This window comes from Thunnus albacares, chromosome 9, assembly GCF_914725855.1.
Source record: "Thunnus albacares chromosome 9, fThuAlb1.1, whole genome shotgun sequence".
NCBI classification, from domain to species: domain Eukaryota; kingdom Metazoa; phylum Chordata; class Actinopteri; order Scombriformes; family Scombridae; genus Thunnus; species Thunnus albacares.
In genome coordinates, this window is record NC_058114.1 from 4,236,047 (window position 1) to 4,257,213 (window position 21,167).

Here is a 21,167-nt window from a genome sequence, read left to right on the forward strand (position 1 = left end):
GCTGCTATTTCACTGTGTGTTTTCAGTTCACTAAAGTTAACTGTAACATTGTGGTCACCTAAAAACAGTCTTGTTCAGCATTAAGTTGTAATAAAACATCCATCAATGAGTCGCATTATCAGTTTTTTCGGTGAGTACATTTTGTTTTAATGGTTTTAGGCCTGTTTTTCGCTAGCGAAAATTAGCATTAGCATTATCACTGTTAACCATTGATTGTAAATGCACCGTGCTAACCGAGCTAGCAGCTAGCGCTATGGTCAGGCCCACCCCCTTGTCCATATATGGTCACTTTTGGCTCCGAAAATCAAACATGGCGACAGCCAAATCCAAGATGGCGATGGTCAAAGCGCTACACTCAAGCTTCAAAACGGCAATTCGCAAACCAAACGTCACAGTGACTACGTCCATATTTTTTACAGTCTATGGTTAACATCAACATCAACACTGCTAATGTAGTGTTTTCACTGCCTGCTAAAGTTTCATATCATCGTTACTGCTCTGCTGTACGTTTTAATGTATAACCGAACTGTGATTTCTGTCTCTGATCTTCAGACGGAGGCCATCCACCCAGACTGCGCTCTGGTGGTTCAGCACAAGATGGCTCAGGAAGAATGCAACCAGCTCCTCAAACAGGAGGAGAACAACCACTCCAATAGGACAGGTGTGTGTTTTCATCTTATTTCTGACATGTGTTATGGTGTGGGACAATCATCAGGTCCTCATCAGGTATATCAGCTGTTTTAGGGTTAAGACTTGGTTTTATGTTGGAGTAAGGGTGAGTTTGGGCATGTACGTAAATAAATCAATTCAGTGTTCAATGACAAAACAAGGATGTGAGTGTCCTTTTCTGAGTATTTTAGTTGTACTTTGATTTGACTGACAGACATGACATGGTTTTTCTAAAACCTTACCAAGTCGTTTTTGGCCTGGATTTATTTCTCTTGGGGAAGTAAGTATGGTCATGTTAAACAGCCCAGTCGCCAGAATAAAATGTTGGCGTTGTACGTTTCTGCAAACAACGGATATGTTGAATCTCCACATGTCATATGTATGTATATATATGTATGGAAGGGAAAATGACACACTGTTAGGAGGAGGTGGGTTGGGTGGTTGGTGAGAAAGTTAGTTGCATAGCAGAAAGTTGCAAAAGCATCAAAGCAACAGAGTCATGACAGACTGTAAAATTAGACATCCAAGACTGAGTTTGAAATGTTTTTTTTTTCTGTTCTCTTCCTCGTCACCGACAGGTTTAAGTACGAAGAGAGAATATGGCAAATTATGGACTTTACAAAAAGTGCAAAAGTTCAAATGCAAATACCTTTGGGACAGAACTGTACAGTCTACAGAACTAGAGTCTTTGCAGTCAGGAGAAGCTGTTAAAATCATTTTTTTAAATTAATGCACTCCCATCTGACTATGGAGAGCACATTTATAGATTTCACCTAAGATCATTATTGACTGAAAGGTCACTTTTTCCATCTTCGTCCTCCTCACCTCCTTTAGAGGGCGTTAAAGCGAGTGAAAGGTGTTGAACAGTCTGAGTCAGGAGTTGAAGAAAAAGTCAATGAACTCCCACGTTTCTTGTGTCTAAAGGGTTGATTGCGGTATGGAGTGTCCTCATTAGAGGAGAACCTGACAACCTCTGCGTCAAAGCTATTACAGTAGCAGTCTCGCTTCTCAGAGATACATGCCATTATTATTTCATTCAATAATATAAATTGCTCTATGACAGTTTAAGCTCTCGAAATCATATGTTGGTAGATATAAAATATGTCCATAAGAAGTTGAAACAGGATGCTCCTGGTTGCCGATCTCATCTCGGACCAAAACTTGGTCCAAAACTTCATGATTTGGCAGAACAATCATCTTCAACTTCAAAAATTTCAATCCTTTGACAGTATTTTCCTGATTTGTTCTGTGTTGTCTAAACTGCAAAGCGTTGAACTTTGTCAATGAATGCACAAAACATGGTCTGTGATTGTTTTATGCAAAAAGACAGAAGAGGTAAAATACCTAATGCTGCATTCACCTTTCCCCTTACAGCTTTGTAGGTGGTAGGTTGTGATTCAGTTCTGTGGGCAGAACAGTGTCCAAACCTGACTCAAGAATCTCATTTGGATAAACAGAGCAAATAAATCCAACAGGCCTCGATAAGCAGGGATGCTGTGTGCTTCCATTACGTCACATTGGTGTTAGGCAACAGATCTATCAATCCAAAGGGAAACAGAATATAAATACCTTGGCATCTGGCTCGATGACAAATTCACATTCAATCACCATATCAAGAACTTTACTGACAAATTAAAACTAAAAATTGGCTCTCTATACAGGAATAAATCCAACTTCCTCTGCCTCCTCTCCTCTGTAGGAAGAATCAACTTTCTTATCAGTTTTAAATTATGAGGATATCATTTAGCCTCCACACTTAGGCCTTTAGACTCAGTTTACCACTCAGGCCTGAGATTTATTCCCAGTGATGGCTACAGTACTCACCCCTGTATCCTCTATAATAAGGTCGGCTGGTCTTCTCTGTGAGAGACACAATAATCACTGATATCTGTATATCTATAAAGCCCTGACTGGAAAATTACCATCATACATCACATCTCTATCGCACTGGAACTCTGGTCCACTTCTAACCCGTTCCAGTAACTGTCTGGCTCTTCAGGTACCTCAGGACTGAACTTGGAAAGAAGCTTTTAGTGGAAGCTCTTGCAATGTGACCTAAAACTGAATACTCTCACACCTCTTCACACTTCAGGAATATAATTACTAATAACTGATCACTGCCTGTCTGTAACCGTTTTAACTCATTTTGTTGAATATGTATGTTTCTTTGTTGTTTGTTTGTTTTTTCCATGTGTAATCTTGGCATTATTGTAAATGAGGGTCGCCCTCAGTGGTTTTCCGAGAATCTTAAAGGTTGAAATGAAATTTTTACATCAAAAATATAATCTAATATAGTTAAAACTATGAGCCAAAAGCCATTCAGCATTTGCTTGGATGTTGTCTCATTTGTTGGCTACGTGTAGTTCAAAACAAGAGAAGCATCATAGTAGTAACACGTCATAGTAGGGATGAGATTTTATTTATTAATATGACAAAATAATATGACAGTCAAAATAATGTATTTTTTAGACATATAAGCATTTAAAAACAAATTATTTAAAAGGATTAATTATTTTTTAAAATATTTTCAAAAATTGGATAAAAATATCCAAAATTACTAATATAAAAATCAGGATGAAAATCTAATTTTACTGTGCCGTATAGTGTAACCATTTATTTAGATTTCTCCAACACATAATCAGTCAAATCATCATACATTTTCAAGTATGTATATATATATATATATATATATATATATATATATATATATATATATATATATATATATATATATGAATGAAAAACAATGAGCATTAGGCATTTACAGTCCATTTTTACAGTAAACAGTTGTCATCACAGCAACACAAAACAATAAATTAAGGTGATAATGCAGTTGAAGGAGGAGAGATTCATGCAAGCTACATAGCTTGGTGCATAATATATATGCACCAAGCTAATTCAATTCAACACAACACCAAAAGTGCTTTGTTGAATTATATCTGAGTTAATTTATGCTTAAATTAAACAGAACTATCAGTGAAGTGTCTCCAGTACAGTTTTCATGATCTACATTTGCTTTAATGCAGTTATTTTTTGCATAACTGCACTTCTACATGCGACTTCAAAATGTAAATAATTTAGTTTAGTTTAGTTTATTTACATTTAGTTTGTGCTTTTGCATGCGTCAGGGTCACTTTTGTAAACATCTTACATTGGATTATATCAGTATTCAGATTCCTAGAACTATAGATCAAAACGCACTTTTTCAAACCACGCCTGGATGTAAAGCTCACTGCAGCAAACACAGCAGGCTTATTGGATAGCTTCCTGTTGCTAATGATTACCGCTTTTTAATCAAAAGCATAGTGAGCACATTTGCTTCCTGTTATCAAATTATCGTCCTTCACTTGGCAGAGCAACCAAAACAATCAGGGGAACTAATCAGGTGAAGAGATGTCTGGATTAAAGGTGCTGATTGGTCAACCTGCTCTGGCCCTGTTTCATCTCTGCTGCCCAGGAAGAAGGTGAGCCAGCTGAATCAGAGGAGGTTCATCCATTATCCTCCCTTCAATGCCTCAGAAAAAAAAAAGAAATCAGTTACTGGAACAGCTTGTCCTTCAGGAAGGCTGAGCTTCATTTTCCATCACAGATGCAGTCTGAAAGCATGTTGATTATACTCGAAATAAGAATTCTCTTTGTTCTGAAGTGTTTTGAGTTATGCGACAGGGTCATTCCAGGTGGCTAAGCTCCGCTCTCTCCTCATGCTGTCTCTCCACTCTGAAAAGGTTGTTATGAAAGCTACACAGTCTGTGAGACAGTCGTCTGCTCACCGGTGAGACTGCCTGTGCATGCCACAGCTGGTGTCGCTCAGAATTAATTGCGTCATTTGTCACCCTTTCCTGTGATCATCCAAACCAAAGACGTGACAATTAGCATTTGAAGTGGCATGAGCCGCTTCAAGCCCTGGACTGAACACTGACTGAAGTAGGTGGAGGTGCTGCTTCACTTCTTCAGTTCAACTTTTACAAATGTAGACTGTCCAGAGGGAGAGACAGTCCCAGCTGGTTCTGTATGGTCTCCCCTGTGGTTTAACCAAACCCACCAAACAGAGACACACACAAAGATTCAATCTATTAGCTTTATTTGAGTACAGACTTGTGTCTTCACATGCAAGAAAAACGACAGAATTGGTTGTTCAAACATTGGTGGTCAAGACTTTCTTTCTAAAAGTTGTGCCAAAATCCCTGTAAACATAGACACACACACACACACACACACACACACACAACATGAAAGCCAACGAGGGCAGCTCACCTTCAGCAAGCTGCCAGGTGAACAAGGGTCGGAAAACTTGAGATAAAGTAGACAAACAAAAATGCTGCACACGTTCACTGATTGTAAAACCTCTGATGAGCTTAACACTCACGAATATTCAAGCCTGTTTTACCACAGCTGTCTTGAGGAGAAGCTCTGGGACCATGTGGGTCAGGGTCCTTATGTCTCTGACTGGAACATTGTGGGAAATACAGGTGGGAAGTAACTGCATACTACTACTGTACTCTCATTCAGGGAGATTTAATGTTTACTCAGCTACATTTCAGAAGGAAATATTGTACATTTTACTCTACTATGTCTTAATTTAATTTTACGTTAATATGAGAATAACTTGTTACCTTCACTGTTAGATAAAAAAAGGGCCTCACAGCAAACAGTTTTACTTGACTAGGCATGAAAAGCACAGGTGTAGCTAATGACATAAATTATAGTTGTTCTATTTAGAAATGCCAGTAAACCAGCATGGCCTTGCAGTAGCACACCTGAACGAATGATTAATGTAATTACATCCATCTATGATTGGCAGTCAACAAGACCTCCATGAGAAAAACTTGTCCTCTCCAAAATGTGGACTTTTCAGGAGGTCTGGGGAAAAGAAGGCTTGTTTTAGATGCCCTAATGGATATTTAGATTATAGGGTGTTAGAGACTGTAGCTACTCAATTTATATATAATTTATATATAATTTATATATAATTAATCATTATAATTAATCATTTTTCAACTCCAGAAATGTGAATTTCTACAATTTCACATTTCACTCTGGCTTCTTACCCATTATCTGCAGGATGAAGGTGATTTTGTCCTAATCACTAGTGACCATCATACAGTATCCGGTGCTCTGACGTCATTTCAGTCAACAATGAGTTTGCCAGTTTGTACAGTTAGCATATCTAATCAAATTGAGTTGATAAAACAGTTGATATTGAGATTGAGATATTTTTCTGTAAGAAGAATTTGCATTTTGCAATTTTTAAACAAACAACATTGTGTGATATTGGAAAATAATTGAAGGAGAGTCAAAGATTTCCACAACCTCAGAGAGCACTAACATGGATATTTAAGAAACAAAGGCTTTACCTAAGACTTACTTAACTTGAGAAAAATAGATTAAATAGAGGCAAGATTTATCAAGGACGGTGCCTGCTTGAGTTGGTGTGTAACCCTTTGAGAAATCAGAGAGTTAAACCCAGCTGGACTGGCTGGCAGATGTTTACAAGTTGGCTAGCTGGTCAATGCTAGCTAACATCTCCAAGTGGCAGTTTTCTGTTTTCTCACGTATAAACACTCCACCGCATTCTCACAGGAACTATTAATTTAGGTAAATGTAAGTGGTTAGCAAATTGGCTAACATTGGCTACTACATTGGCTAATGTAGCTAGCTAGCCAGTATACCAGGACATTTTCATTAGTCTGTGTCTGCTAATATATTGTTCACAGAAAATAATATTCAGAGCCCAGCAGGTGTCATGGTGAAATTAAGAAAAAAATAATTTAACTTACTTATTTGTTCTCTCGCATCACTTAATGCAATGAGAGTAAGAACATAGCATTCAGTAATATCTAGCAGCAGGCTAGCAGCTTTGGCTAATCCTTCCTACATATTTAGGTTAACATGTTAAATACATTTGTCCTTATCTCCTCTACTCTCTACAGTAGTTACAACTGAAATCTCATTTAATCATGCCTCTTTGCAGTCATATGTAATGTCAACATGTTTTTTAAATGTATTGTTAATAGTTTTGCATTATTAGAATAAAGAAAAAATGTCATAAATGTCAGAAATGGAGCAGTGTGTCGATGTCCGTGTTTGATTGACATTAGCTGGCAGACTATCTGTGATATACCATACAAAGCAGAGATAAAGTAAACTGCTGTAGCTACAAGTCATGGACAGACTAGTGTTGTGCTAACAGGGATTTTCAAGAGCAACGACCAAACCATCATCTAACAAGTCCAAAGTGACATGTTTACATGCTGTTAATTAACCTGGTAAGTGACGTTAGCGGTACACTTTTCCCTGGTGAATGTTTGTTGGTGACTCATTCAACAAGCTAAGGTACAGGACAAGATGTGTTAATGTTCGTAAGTTAAATAAGATGGAGACTTTAGCAGGAAAGTTAATGTGGGTTGTTGTTCAGAGTCTGTGGCTCTTATGCTGTGTAGCAGGATGCAATCAGGCTCAGTGTGACCGTCTGCTCTGCCTGTGATTGAACGCGGTGTTATCACCACATTAAAGATTTAATTTGCTGTATTGAAATAAGGTCTCCAGCTACATAGCAGGATAACTAACAGTATTTCATCAAAATAATGTAAAAATTGGGGGCAATATCATGAAATCAAATAATTTCAATGTAAATTTCTTTTTTTTTTTGGTTTCTGATTTCTCTCACAGGACAAGTGATTTACAGAGCAGACATGTTGCTGTAGTAGACAAAAGGTTTAATTTCAGTTGGACTTTAATTTGTGCTACAAAGTAGGTAATTTAAGAGCACAAACTAATAGATTGTATGAACTGTAGACAAATTATTTTTTCCTTTATGACACTTGATGGGCTCTGTAAGAATACGATCTTGAAAATTTTGAATTAATATTTAAACATGCGGGCTAATTTTTCTTCATCTTTATTGTGATTTACAAAAGCAACACCAAACAGAGACACGGTGGCTGATTCAGTGGTCTAATTTTACCCAATATTTCATGTTTTTCTTAGCATGAAGATCCTCAATACTTGTTTACTTCAATGCATGAAAGACAAAGTCATCCATTTGAATATGACGTCAAACAGGTGGCTTTAGGAACACGATTCACCTGCAAATCCTTTCAGCCTAATTCATCATGTTCCCAGAGCCCATCAGATGTGACTAAATGAGGGACGAACAGATGGGTGGGATGACGTGAGGAGGCAAATACGGCTCATGAAATAGTGATTGGGAAATTATGAGACTTCTTACTGGCAATTCTACGAAAGACTGCCCAAGAGATAGATGCTACTAATAGATAAAGATAGAATTTGCAGTTGTTAGTGTAATTCTACCGCAGGAATCAGATTAATTCTCTGTGTCTCCTTCATTCTCTCTTTCTTTATTAATCAACAAATGTCCAGTGAAGGGAACAAGGGCAGAGGTCATGTTAATTACCTTCACCCATATCCAGTCCCACAGGAAACACCATCAGAGGAGAAACATGTGTAGACAGTAACAGAGAGGAAATAATGCCAGAATGCCAGAATAAATACAGACAGAGGGTCTTGTCTGTTTTCAAAGGATACTTATTATTAGACTCACATTGAGCAACAGCCAGCCTCATGAATTAGTGTGTGTGTGCGTGTGTCTGAAAAAAGAGCATGGCTCAGACGCTCCACCGCTGGCATCTCCGCAGATCATTACACACCATGACTGTTTTGCCCTTTCTGTCTCTCTGTGGTCTCACTGTTGTCATTGTCATAACTAATTACACAGACTAAATACCAGAGGTGGAAAGTGCTGAAATGATAAGTCAGATAAATCTATCAACATAAGATTATTAATGATAATATTTATCAAGCAAAAGTGCTAAAACCTTCCTATTTCCAGCCTCTCAAATGTGAGAAATTACTGCATTTCTCTGTTTTATAAATTATAATTATTATAAATCTCTTGTTTTTTGACTGTTGGTTGGACACAACGAGGCATTTGAAGTGATCATCTTGGGCTATGAGAGGAGGTAAAAAGGCATAATTTAAATTTGAGGTGCTTTACTTTATTATTTGTGAGAGCGAATACATCAGAGGTATTTATATATCAGCCGATCTGACCTGTGAAACAATTTAATAAGGTCTCTTACATGTTTATAATTTGCTTTTACATCTTTTGTCTCATCTAGATTTTTCCATAGTCTTTATTTCAGATTAATCAATTATTTTAAAACATAATTCAATTTTTAAATTTCACATTTAGTGAACAGCAACAAACACTATTTGTCAAATCAAGTCGATATAGGCCAAATTCACAAATCACTCATTTGCCTCTGTACAACAACGTCTATTCAGATAATGAAAACGAAAACCAAAAAAAAAAAAAAAAGGTATTAAGTAAGTGATATTAATATACAGGTTAAAGTGTTTTTCTGGCAGAGTGTAAAAGTATTTGGAGTCAATACAGGAAAGTTTGATCTTCAGTACAAACAGTTTAAAGAGAGATGGACGAGTTTAATGCGACACAGAAAGTTGTGTACAATCCAGCCCCCTTACTTTACTAAACCTGCTGAGTAGCAATGCTAGGTATGAGGGAGAAGAAAGGGAAAAGTGGAGTCGCTCATGCATTAAAACTTAATTTCAGCCGTTTACTGAAGGACTGTCTGTGGCTGCTTCACTTTCAGTTTTGGATTATCAGAGTAAGGTGGTAGTGGGAGGTTGTAGAGTTTGGTTTTCCAGAAGAGAAGGGGAGCTGAAGGTGGAGAGGAGGGAGATTAGTCGAGAGATCAAGGGAGTAGGGATGTCTGCTCAGTCTAAACAGAACATAAAAGAGACTTTATGTTTCCATAATCTGTCAGACAAGCGACGTCTTGAATTTCTGGTCAAGCTCTTTGTCCGTTTGAATATCTCCCCTCTGTCACTTCTTTCTCCTCGTCTTTTCTGTTTCTCTGTCTGCTTCTGCTTCTCCTTTATCACATAACATTGTTTATTAAAGGGCAGATATTGTTCTGTATATCACAGTGGAGCTTTTTTTCTCCTATAATATGTGCAACAATATTGTGGCAGCAGCAATGTACATGACAAACATTAGACAAATGCTTTACTGGACCATGAAAACACTGGAAACTGAAGTATGAGGGGTAAAATTGTAGCCAAAGGAGGAATAAAATACTGAAATATGGCCACGGTGGTGAAGAGAATATACAGGACATAAATTTAGATTGATGTTTGGTCAATCTATTTCTCCATCGCTCATCATGTTTGCCCCTTTGGAAATGACCGAGCTTCCCTCATAACTTGTTCTTGATGTTTATTATAGGTCATATAAATGTCAAAGTGGCAGTAACGTGCCATGAGATCTAAGGCCAGGTAGCCAGTCGCAGGCGACACATATGAAATCAAGATTGTAAAATACTATTACCAAACTTAAACAATTACTCCATAACAGTCCTCATTACTCCACTTTCCCAATAGGCTACATCTCATAACATTGCAGTGCCTTGTTTGTGTAACAGAGACAAACAGACTGAGAAAGCGAGAGAGAGCGACAGCTATAGTGAGAGAGGGGAGAGAGAGAGACAGATCAAAAACTTCACAACGAATAGGCTTATGCACATTAGTCTGCACAGATCCACGTATTCAAAATGTGCAACATCTGTTCCCCATAATTTATGCCATCCACACAGTTATCCTGACATCAGCTATCACAAACAGGCAATTCAAATCAATAAACTTGCAACACAAGATCGTGATCTTCGGACATGTATGATATTTCACAACGACCACCGCCGTCATCAAACAACAAAGAAATAACAATAGGCTTAAAACTACATAAAATAAGAATCCACGACACTCAAACTGAAGGAAACAACAATCGAAACTGCGCTCAAGGGTATTATTAGAAGGTTAACAACAGATGTGATTTGACAATCTGAGCTGTTTGTGTGCGTGTGAGAGAGAGCATTAAGGCTTGCCTACTTTATTTGAATGAATATGAAGTCCATATGTCTATCCTTCTCGACAAAGATGTTGATGACAGTACTCCTCTTCTTGGCCTTGAGTTTTATGAGTCTCTCTTTCTCAAATTGATATGAGAGCCAGAGATGAATGTCTTCCTTGCTCCATCCTGTTGTGACTGTAGGTCAGTTTTGTTGCCTTTGGAATAGTCTGTTTAAGGTCATTTTCAACCAGGAAAGCCAGCAGTTGAAGAGGTGATTTGTCCTTTATTATATGTGAACTATATAGTCCGATGAGGTCGGCCTGCAGCCTGACAAAATCAAAGTACTTGTCATATTTAGCAAGGCTATGCAGTTTTGCGTCATCAAAGTGGGCTCACAGCTCACTTTTTACAATCAACTAAAGCCAGAAAATCAATTTCTCCCAAGTTCTTGAATCTTGCCTCCATTTGTACATCAATGTTGTCCAGGATGATGTAGAACAGCTGAGACCGGCTGCTTGCTGCGCATGTTGGAAACATGCCTACCTCGGACTGAAGCTAACGCTAGCTTACTGGAAACACTGAGCGCTGCACACTTGAGCTAACATTAGCTACTTTAGCCAAATTAGGCTAACAGGGCAGGTATCGTAAAATAGTATATTACTATTATTATAGTCTAACTCAGTGTGAGTCCTGAAGCCGGGGGCCAACTGTCAATCACAGCTATCAATTAACACCCACACAGCACACATCAAAGCTACTATAAGTCGCCAAATCCTATTAACGGAGCAATAATTTCCAAAATGACCACCAGCACACTTATGAGAGGGACAAATTTCATGCTTGAGACCATAATGACTCACTGAAAAAAATGATTGACTCAGTATTTCTAGAGAGAAGTTGAGGCTTTTTGAATAGGAGTCAGCTGGAGCATCTAGCAGTCGTCGGTGGCACTTGAAGGGACTTCAGCCTCAAGCTGTGGTAGTTGCCGCTTGATTAGCACCAAACACAAAGTACTGGGCAAATTGTAATTTTGACCTGATGGTGGTACTAGAGGAAATGTTAAGGGGTCATCAAAGTTTTTACAATTTGTCCTGAGGGGGACATGACTGTCTGAGTCCATATTTTCCAAGATATTTCACCATAAACCAGAAATATCAACTTCTGGGTGGCACTAGAGGAAAAGTCAGGGGATCATCAAAGTCAGTAGGATTCTTCCTCTTGGGACCATGAATATGTGTACAAAATGTAATGGCAATCTATCTGATAGTTGATGAGATAATTCAGTCTGAACCAAAGTGGTGGACCAACCAACTGACACACATTGCCATTGTTTTTAACGGCTAGCGTGGCTAAAGACATTAATTTTAACAAAAATAAATAAGAGAAAGTCAAAGAGGGTTCACTTTTTCAGTTTTGTTTGGGGGCAACATCGTTTGCTTTGTCACTACATGCCTTTAGGCCAGTTCTGTAAAAAATGTGCGAAGGTGTTCGTCAATGAGATGTTCATGCCTGTGTGAGCATTATGATGGCATTGATGAACAACACATACCAGCCTGTCACACAGACCACTGATCTTAACAAGATAACCAAGACCCTGGAGAGGAGATTTACTGAAAGCTTGAAAAAACAGGTCTTTGTACTGAAGATACTGCTGCTGACGAGACAAAGAGATCCAACCATTAATACCTGCGATGAGGAGAAAGAGAGCATCAGTCCACTCATCCGCTGTACCATCCTGTCACAATGTCACAAGCTTTAATTAGCACCTAATGAAGGAACTTACCATTGCCACCAGCAGAGCCCCTTTCACACACTGTGATTCAAATTATAGCACCGTGGCCTTTTACGCTACTACAGTCTGTCCACGCATCGAGTGGCTTTTCATTACCTGGAGAGCCATTAGGTTATTTACAACAAGGTGCTTGATTCATTCAGTGCACCAGATGAAAATGTCATCTGCTGCTTGATGGTAGTGGGGTGTGTGTGACAGCTACTGTAGGTACAGCTAATGACTACACCACGGGAACTTAATGACTTGTAACCTGGAGCTTCCCTAAACCTCGTGGAATTTAGGTGTTTGCTTTTCTTCTGTATTTTACAACCAGGAAGGATTGGAAATCTAAGTTAGACATAGTACAATGACAATGAGAGGAAGACAAACAAAAAACAAAAAAAAAAAGAAAAGAAAAGAAGTATGAAATATATTAAAAGCAGATTAAGTTATAAATGTTTTCAAAAATGCACTTATAATTTATTGTGCATATACTTTTTGTTTTGAGGAAATTTTTGTAAAACACCTATCATGAAAGAAAAAAGAGGTAATCTTATCAAAAAATGACATTTGGGAATAAAGAAAATTACTATAATAATAATTACATATACAATAAAAATCAACTTTAGGGTCTTTGCATTTAAAATATAATATATTTAACACAAACTACAAAATTATGTTTATGTTGGAAATGACAACTAACTAAAATCTGACCAGAATTTGGCTGTAAGGTTACAAATTATTAAATAAAATAATGATAATAATAATAAATTATATTATTCCATTTTTTGCTGATGTACAAACAAAAGTGAAATGGTGGTTAGTGTTATGTTGTGTTAGTTGTGGTTGAGCTGTGATGACAACTTGATGTAGTACCACCTCCTGACCTCGTCTCCAAAGCAGGCAGAGGAAACACCGAGCTGGCTAGAAATGATTTGGAATTAGAGTGACAGATCTCTCAACTGCATCAGATCAGAGACCATGAAAAACCTCTAGACTCTCCTCTTACAGCTGTGTCCAATAAGAGGGTGGTTGGACTGGAGACCAACCACAGTAATAGATGGATGATTCGCTCCTCATCGCTGGTAGATCAGCAGGATGAAATGGGAAGCCAACTGGAGCTCAGCTTAAGTCCCTGAAATGGATTCCCTGCCATCAAATACTGGATGGCCTCAAACATTCTGCAACTGAACACTGATAAGTCTGAAGGTTACTGGTCCTGATGATGTTTCAAACAATATCACCTGCCACCTTTCACCTCTGAAAACTAAACCAATCAGCCAGAAATTTCAGTCAGCACGGTCTTGGTCAATTTTGCTATTTAGAAATGGAAAAATAACGCCAAACTTAGTTATTTCCTCTCACCTAGACTACTGCAATTCATTATTTACCTGAATGTCTGAATGATGCAGCAGTTGCTCGTTTACAGTTGGTGCAGACTGCAGCAGGAAGACTTCTACACAACTCTCCAGTCATGCCAGGCTGAATTACATATTCAATTTAAGATTCTATTCATCGCTTTTACATCCAGACATCTCCGCTTTAAACCCCTTTTTTCTGCACCATGTCCCCTCAGATCTAACGAGTCCCAGTCCAGGCTTAAGACAAAGGCAAATCATGCTTTTATTCTTTTTAGCTCCAACACTGTGGAACAAACTCCCCCTCGGTATCAGATCAGCTGAGTCAGGGCTACATTTTTAAAACCTTTTAAAAACTCACATGCATACACCGGCATTTCTGTAACATTTTTATAATTTTTACTCTAATAGTTTGTCGTCTGTGCACTTGAAACTCTGGTTTTGAAAGAAATAAAGTTTACTTACTCACTTACTCTCTTATTGTACAAACAATAGCCATTATCAAGGCAAATTTTTATGAAAGAGGAGAGTTCAAAGTCACATTTATGCAGCGAAATGTTTGTCTCATTACGGCTTTGGCAGGAGAACCTCCAGCAGTAGCCAAAAGCTGTGTTTTATAATGAATGAGTGGTGTGTCTCTGCGCGCTGCTGTTTTAATTGACACAAGGCCGAGGTGCTTTGATGTATGAGGCGTTGTGGTGGCGGAGAGAGACGGGCTCCTCATTACTGCTCCCCCCACACACCCTCCCCACTCCACTCCTCCCCCGTTTGGAGCGACGGAGGCTACAGGGAGAGCTTGTCATCCATGTGAGGGGGAACAGCAGAGACAAAGCGTGGGCAGAGAGGAGGGTTGAGGACGTCACTGAATCAAACACCCCTTCACTTTCCCAGACTGGGGGAAACTCCTTGAAAAATTGCATCAGAGGACTGACTTTATTTACTGATAAGAAGATTTTATAAATGAGGTTAAATGAGTCAGGAGTTAACAGTAGCAAAATCTGTAGCATCAGGAGGTGTTCAAGGTCAAACAAGTCATTTGTCAATAGAATTTTAAGCGTGCTACATAAAAAAGACTGATGATGAGAAACACTGGTGGCCTCCATAATCAGATTATTCATTCATTTATTTGTTTATATACAAAATCTCATTCCTTTCAAGTCCTTGTGTCTGTAATTGAGTCCTTAAGTGCTCTTAACACATGTGAAAAAGCTGCAAGTGCAATAAGATTATTTCAACCCCATTTTCATGCAAATCCAGTAGTTTCTATATCAAGTTTAATTTTTTCTGGATTCCAGTGAAGCTATCTACCTTTTTTATTTTTTTATTTTTTCTAAACTAGTGGGTTTCATTTGGATACAAGTTGAAACATTCTTGGTACGCAGGCACATTTTTTCACTTTTGTTAAAGTGGAATTAAATTGCTTTTTTTTGTTAGCTACAGCATACATATCTGCTTTATAAATTACATGTCCTGTGTTATATTTTTTGGTGTCATGATCTTTGCGCATCCTATCTTAGAATTAATTAATCAGAATACTGTTAGTTCTTAGTCTAAGTAGATGGAGATCTTGTTTCAGTAAAGCCAGTAAAGTGATAACATGTCGTTCTATCACAGGCAGAGCAGACGGTCACACTGAGCCTGACTGCATCCTGCTACTCAACACAAGAGCCACACACTCTGAACATCAATTCAAACATTCAAACATTATCTTTCCTGCTAAAGTCTCCTTATTATATAACTTAGACACAAGAACACACATCTTGTTCTGCACCTTAGCTTGTTGAACGAGCCACTAAACAAACATTCATCTGATAAAAGTGCACCGCTAACATCACTTAGCAGGCTAGCTATCTAATTAGCTGTTCAACTGCAGCACATTAAACAGCATATACACATGCCTGCAAATGTCACTCCAGACCTTTTAGATAATGGTTTGGCCTTCAGTCTTCAACACCACTGCTAATAACATACTGTCTGCCCACGACTTGTAGCTATAGCGGTTTGTTTACTTTGTCTCTCATTCTCCGCTCAGCTGCTGTCAATCAAACACACTGACATGCTCATCCAGCCACTGAGACAAAATAGAAATATTTCCTTACTTTTTCCTCTGTATTAACAATGAAAAAGCTATAAGCAATACATTTTCAAAAAAAAAAAAGCAGGACCTTAGCTGGAAAGTAATCAAGTAAACATCCCCCCTCTCCCTCTTTCTTTCTCTCAACCCAACCGGTCAAAGCAGATGGCCGCCCACCAAGAGCCCGGTTCTGCTTGAGGTCTCTTCCCGTTAAAGGGGAGTTTTTCCTTACTGCCGTCGCCAAGTGCTGCTCATGGGGGAATTGTTGGGTCTCTGTAAATTATAGAGTATGGTCTAGACCTGCTCTATGTGAAAAGTGTCCTGAGATAACTTTTGTTGTAATTTTGCGCTATATAAATAAAATTGAATTGAACCGAATTGAAGTTTGTAGCCTAAGAAGATGGCGATATTTTTCAACACCCTAACCTGACCAACTTATATTACCTTCTTTAACTTGAACATTAACATCACTCATTAAGTTCATATTGTCCAATTTTTGTATCTCTGTACATTTTCCCAAACTGAATATTTGAACATTTTAAGTCATTCTGCAGAGATTTCCATAATGTGACTCCTCAAACTGAATTATACTCTGTATCTTCATCTTTTTCTCACACAATGCTCTGCTTACAGTTTATAGATTGCAATACAGTTATTCAATACTACAGCCTAGTTCCAGCCTGACAGTATGTAATATCCTCATACAGTTTGTCATGGTTTACATGTCTTGCTCATTGCAAGGCTCTCTACTCACACTGTGAAGTCGTCAGTCCAGCTAATAAATATGTGATAAATGTTGTTTTCCTGTCTCAGGTTGTCCGACACTGTGGGACGAGATTCGCTGCTGGTACCGTGCTGAGGTGGGACAGGTGGTCAGCGTCTCGTGTGCTAATATCTCACAGCTGTTTGCAGCATACAGTAAGTGGGAAACATTATAAGGCAAAGCTGCTTTAACCAACCATCAAGGGGCCCTCAAACAAAATGAAAATGACTTAGGTCTTAATTTATAATGTAAAGATGCACACTATTCCTGCTTGAGAGGTTTTAAAATTTGCTACAACTAAATTAGGGAATGTATCTTAAAATTTTGTTAAGTAGATTTTTTATACTTCTTTACTCTTTGCTATTTTTTTTTCCTTTGAGGAAGTTTAGCTGTCATCAATCAGAATTCATTTTTGTTGTTCACATTTTTTCATTCCTGTTTGAAGCAGTGTAGAGAAAAGATTTATAATGCTGCCAACAGTCATGCTGATCTTTTGTTTTATCCTTTTGCTTGTGTTTGCACTTTTTTTTTGTCAGAAGCCAAAAAGACAGGCAGATTCGCTCAGTTCATCCATCTTTCAGTTTACAGCTCAGCAAAGTGACCAGGTTATATTTAGAGATCTCTTAGGACTGGTGTTATGCTTTCACTGAGTGGTTTACGGAGACTTATTCTACACGGATCTCGCGGACTCGTTTTCTCCAGTGTCTTGGCTGTAGAGAGCGGCGCTGTGCCGACTGTTTACATGACCCCCACCTCCTCCGAACCCCTGTCTCATGCAGCTGGCTCGTCTAAAGAAAACAAAATACACTCAGATTCTCTCATGTAGTGTCAAATGGCTGACAGACAGATAAAAAAAATGCAGTTGAAATGCTAGAAAAATGTGTTTCTGGACATCTGGGAGATGGATGAACAGGAAAAAATCTGCATATTGTCACTAACAGACCCAGTGAGAGTTTAGAGGAGAGGAAGAAGAGGCAGAGAGAAAAAACTGCATCCAGTGAAGGTTATTTTTGCTATTATTTTTCTAAAAAGACCAATTACATGTAGAGCAAAAAAATATCAATGTGATTAAATGTAAGTGCAAAAATTCACATGTTAATGATGGACTTCTGGGACTGGTATAGAAAGAGGTTTTCTGGATTTATAATCTCTGAAACATGAACGTGGAAGCATAATAATCTTACAAAAAAAGAGTGTCTTAGTTGTTACACTTATTTAACAGGTTTTTACTATCTACTTAGATCTTAAATACTCTCCTTTATGTCTGTGAATGTGATTGTCTGTGAGATTACTTAACATTTTACCACTTTTTAACATTTTATGGTGTGTTTTTATGTGGAAATTTCTATGTCGGAGGTGAAGCATCCTACAGTTTAGTTTAGTTTTACTGGATAAAAATAAATATCAGAGCCTGACTGATGACATGCACATGGCCGATATTATCGGCTAGTTTTATGTTATCACAGATATGTCTCTACCATCATATATAGTACTGTTATACTATACAGCATCCTACTGCACATTCATATAAATATGCATATAAATATTCAGTATAAGAAGCTAATATTGCTATGATTGCAAAGGAACAATACAGCACAAATATATATAGCAGCACTAACTATAACACTGTTGTGAGTGTTACATGTTTCATGTTCAAGACTCATGTTGGTGAGTGTGTACCGGCCCCCCAGAACTGCAGCTCAGCCTTGTGTGTTATAGAGTGTGACGGCTGATGCTACTTTTATATTTGTATCATCAGCCTGATGGAAGAACTTCAAGCACACTGAACAAGTGATGTTGTGGTTGTAAAGTCACAAGTTTAACATATCTAAGAGGGCACAGGTTTTGTACACTAACATCATCTTGTTTATTATTTTGCTGGCAATATTCATAGTTTTGCTGAGTAAGTTCATCTTAGCTACATTAGCATCACCATGCCAACAGAGGATGTCATCACATCTTAAATAAAAGAAAGATAACTCAGAATAAAACACAGCTTTCACAGCCGAATCAGCCTCCAAAATCCAGCACTAGTCAGGCTCTGGCATATAAAGGGTGTAACTCTTATTAATTCTGTAAAAGAAAAAAAAAAACCTTGATGAAAACCTTGCAGAAACACACTGGACGATTTATTCCAGACTTCCATTATATCAGTCAGTGTTGCTGAATTATTTTCCACAGAAGAGGCTGTAGCAGCAAAGAGCATGTACTGTATGTGGGATGCTGTGTGAAGAAATGACTGATTTCAAATAGCAGTGAGAATGAAAGACAGCAGAGAAGTAGAATAAAAACCACAGCAGCTTCTGAGTGAAAGTTGAGCGCGTACTTTGCAAGCAGGGATCAGGAGGTGGAGGTTGCTGTTGATGACCTCATAAGTTGGTATTAGTGGGTTCCTGGACCCCACTGGAGTTCCTCCTCCAGTGCTGCACAGTTTTAGATCTGTGGTGAGATCCAGTTTATCCAACGGGACGCTGCATGCACGGAGAAAATAATGAATTGGAAAATCAAAGAGTTAACTGTAGGAGCCAAGAGCATGAGGAAGGAATTGGCGCTGCTTGTTAAGCGTAGCGGTATGAGCACTAGCGCCCTCCCTGGAGCTTCGGCCTTCGCCCCTCCATTCACATCCAACCATTCACCCACTGACGCTGCGGCTACAGGCCTGCAGGCTCTGCACACCACGTTATACTGAGGCTAATGCAACCAGATATCGGTAAAACCACCCACGACTCAAACCCCCACACTCTCCTCGGCTGTTCTGAGGAGCCGGACAGGCAGGCATACTCATATCATGAAACTGAATTCTGTTATTTCTCTGTAAACTTTCTATCCTCCTTTCTGTAAACACATATTCACGCAGAAAACCTTGTGACCTCGAATGTGTCATGGCTGTCGTAGAGCTCAGCGAGTGAGCTCTTACTGCAGGCCATGGTGGGAGAACATGGCTGCACATTTATCTCGTTTAAATTCATCGTTAACAGGCTTCTCCTGGTCGAAGAGCCTTTTGATAAGTGAACAAAGTCTTAATCTATTACTGGTGTTGAGTCAGCGTTGAGGTTGAGGTTAGTTGTGTAAAGGAATGATGGAGCTTCTATTTCTGAGTTGCCATTTATTACTCAGATAGGAGCAGAAAATATATAATTAGATGTACTGGTCAGTCATAAATGGCCATTACACCAACGGCTTGCTAATTAGCTGTCAAAGTGCACTATTCTAGGTTATACAACCTATTTAGCACACTAAAATGGATTGTTATTTGCATTTCAACAAACTCAGACTGATAATATGCTGTGTGCATACAGAGGAACATATTTGTGCAGAGTACTAACCCCAACAACCTACCTTGGCAATGTTGAATCACCAGTTTCACAGTGAACAGCCGTGAGCCAATAAAATGAATGGACTTATGGAAAGCAGAGGCACATCAGGTGCAAAATTTATGTGTGCATGTACAAGTACATTGTCTGAATCATAGCATCTCAAAGGACTGAACTAGTTTGAGAAAGTGTTGTTGTTTACTGTGGCAAAACAATATTTTTCAGCCGCAGATATCAGAGCAGGAGGAACACAAAACACTGACTTTCTTCTGTGAGGTTTGCTCATACAAGTGGGATTCAACAAACTCTCTTAACTGCCAGAACTTTTTGTAAATTGCTTGTTTCAGCTTGATGAATAACATCTGTTCAGGTCAGAGTTAGGGTTAGGGGTCAGGGTCAGGGTTAGGGTTAGGGCCAGGGCTATGATTAGGGTTAGGGTTAGGGTTAGGGTTAGACGATGAGTGAATATTACAGCCTGCAGGTGATGTTTCACTGTCAGCTGCATCACAAGATGATACTGGACAAAGAGCTGCAGATAGAGGCAACTGTCAGAATGAGAGAAGTTTCCTAGCAACTACCATAAGTTGCTGCGCCAAAATATGCCAATAAAAAATCATAAAATCTAAAAACTCTCTTGGTAAATTGGCAGCTTTGATGATGATAATATGGTGAACAGTCAGATTAAGACATTATGATTCTAAGTGTTTCTTCCCTCGTGAAAAAAGGCAGTGACTATCTGTTTAGGACTCGTACGACATCTTCTGTTCATACCTAAGAGAAAATCATAATTGATGAATGCAAATTTTCTTAAATCACTCATACGTGCCTCTTAAGAAGAATCTGTTCATATGAATGCTTCTTGCACGAGGCAAGAAAGGTATGCATGCCATTGTTAAAGCTCCTGAAACCTGTTCTTCTTGTCGTATAGTGTTCAGATGTGTAAGTGTTCATACGTGATTGTTGTGCGCCCTCTTCATAGGTGTGTCTCCAGCCGCTTATGTCATTAACAGGCAGATGGGGTTTAAGTGTCGCCCATTGAATCCTAATGAAGAGCCATGGCGTTATTTCTCTTCTGAGAAACTACCAGAACGTCTGTGCTGATGTGTATGCATGTGTTTACGGTTGCATTTGCACCGACAGAAGAGGTGATGTGAGATCGGTTTAATTCTTATTATTCATCAGTGTCTCAGTAAAACTAATAGACCTCATCAGGAAAACTGCATATTCATGTTGGAGCCTGATGAATCTAAACAAACGGCAACAAATTGAACATTAATCAGCCATCATGGTGTATCTCCATGTTTTATGTGATGCTGCAGTTCAGTCATT

General features: G+C 38.6%; 1 protein-coding gene across 1 annotated transcript in view; it reads left to right on the top strand.

Moving 5' to 3' along the window:
• The first annotated feature begins 310 nt into the window (after window positions 1–310).
• The window catches only part of ghrhrb (growth hormone releasing hormone receptor b), a 35,523-nt gene continuing 14,666 nt past the window's right edge, over window positions 311–21,167 (top strand). Inside the window, exons 1-3 of the mRNA XM_044361715.1 lie at window positions 311–394; window positions 553–661; window positions 16,575–16,679. Of these exons, the coding sequence (XP_044217650.1) occupies window positions 311–394; window positions 553–661; window positions 16,575–16,679 (298 nt within the window). The remainder of the gene's footprint in view (window positions 395–552; window positions 662–16,574; window positions 16,680–21,167) is intronic.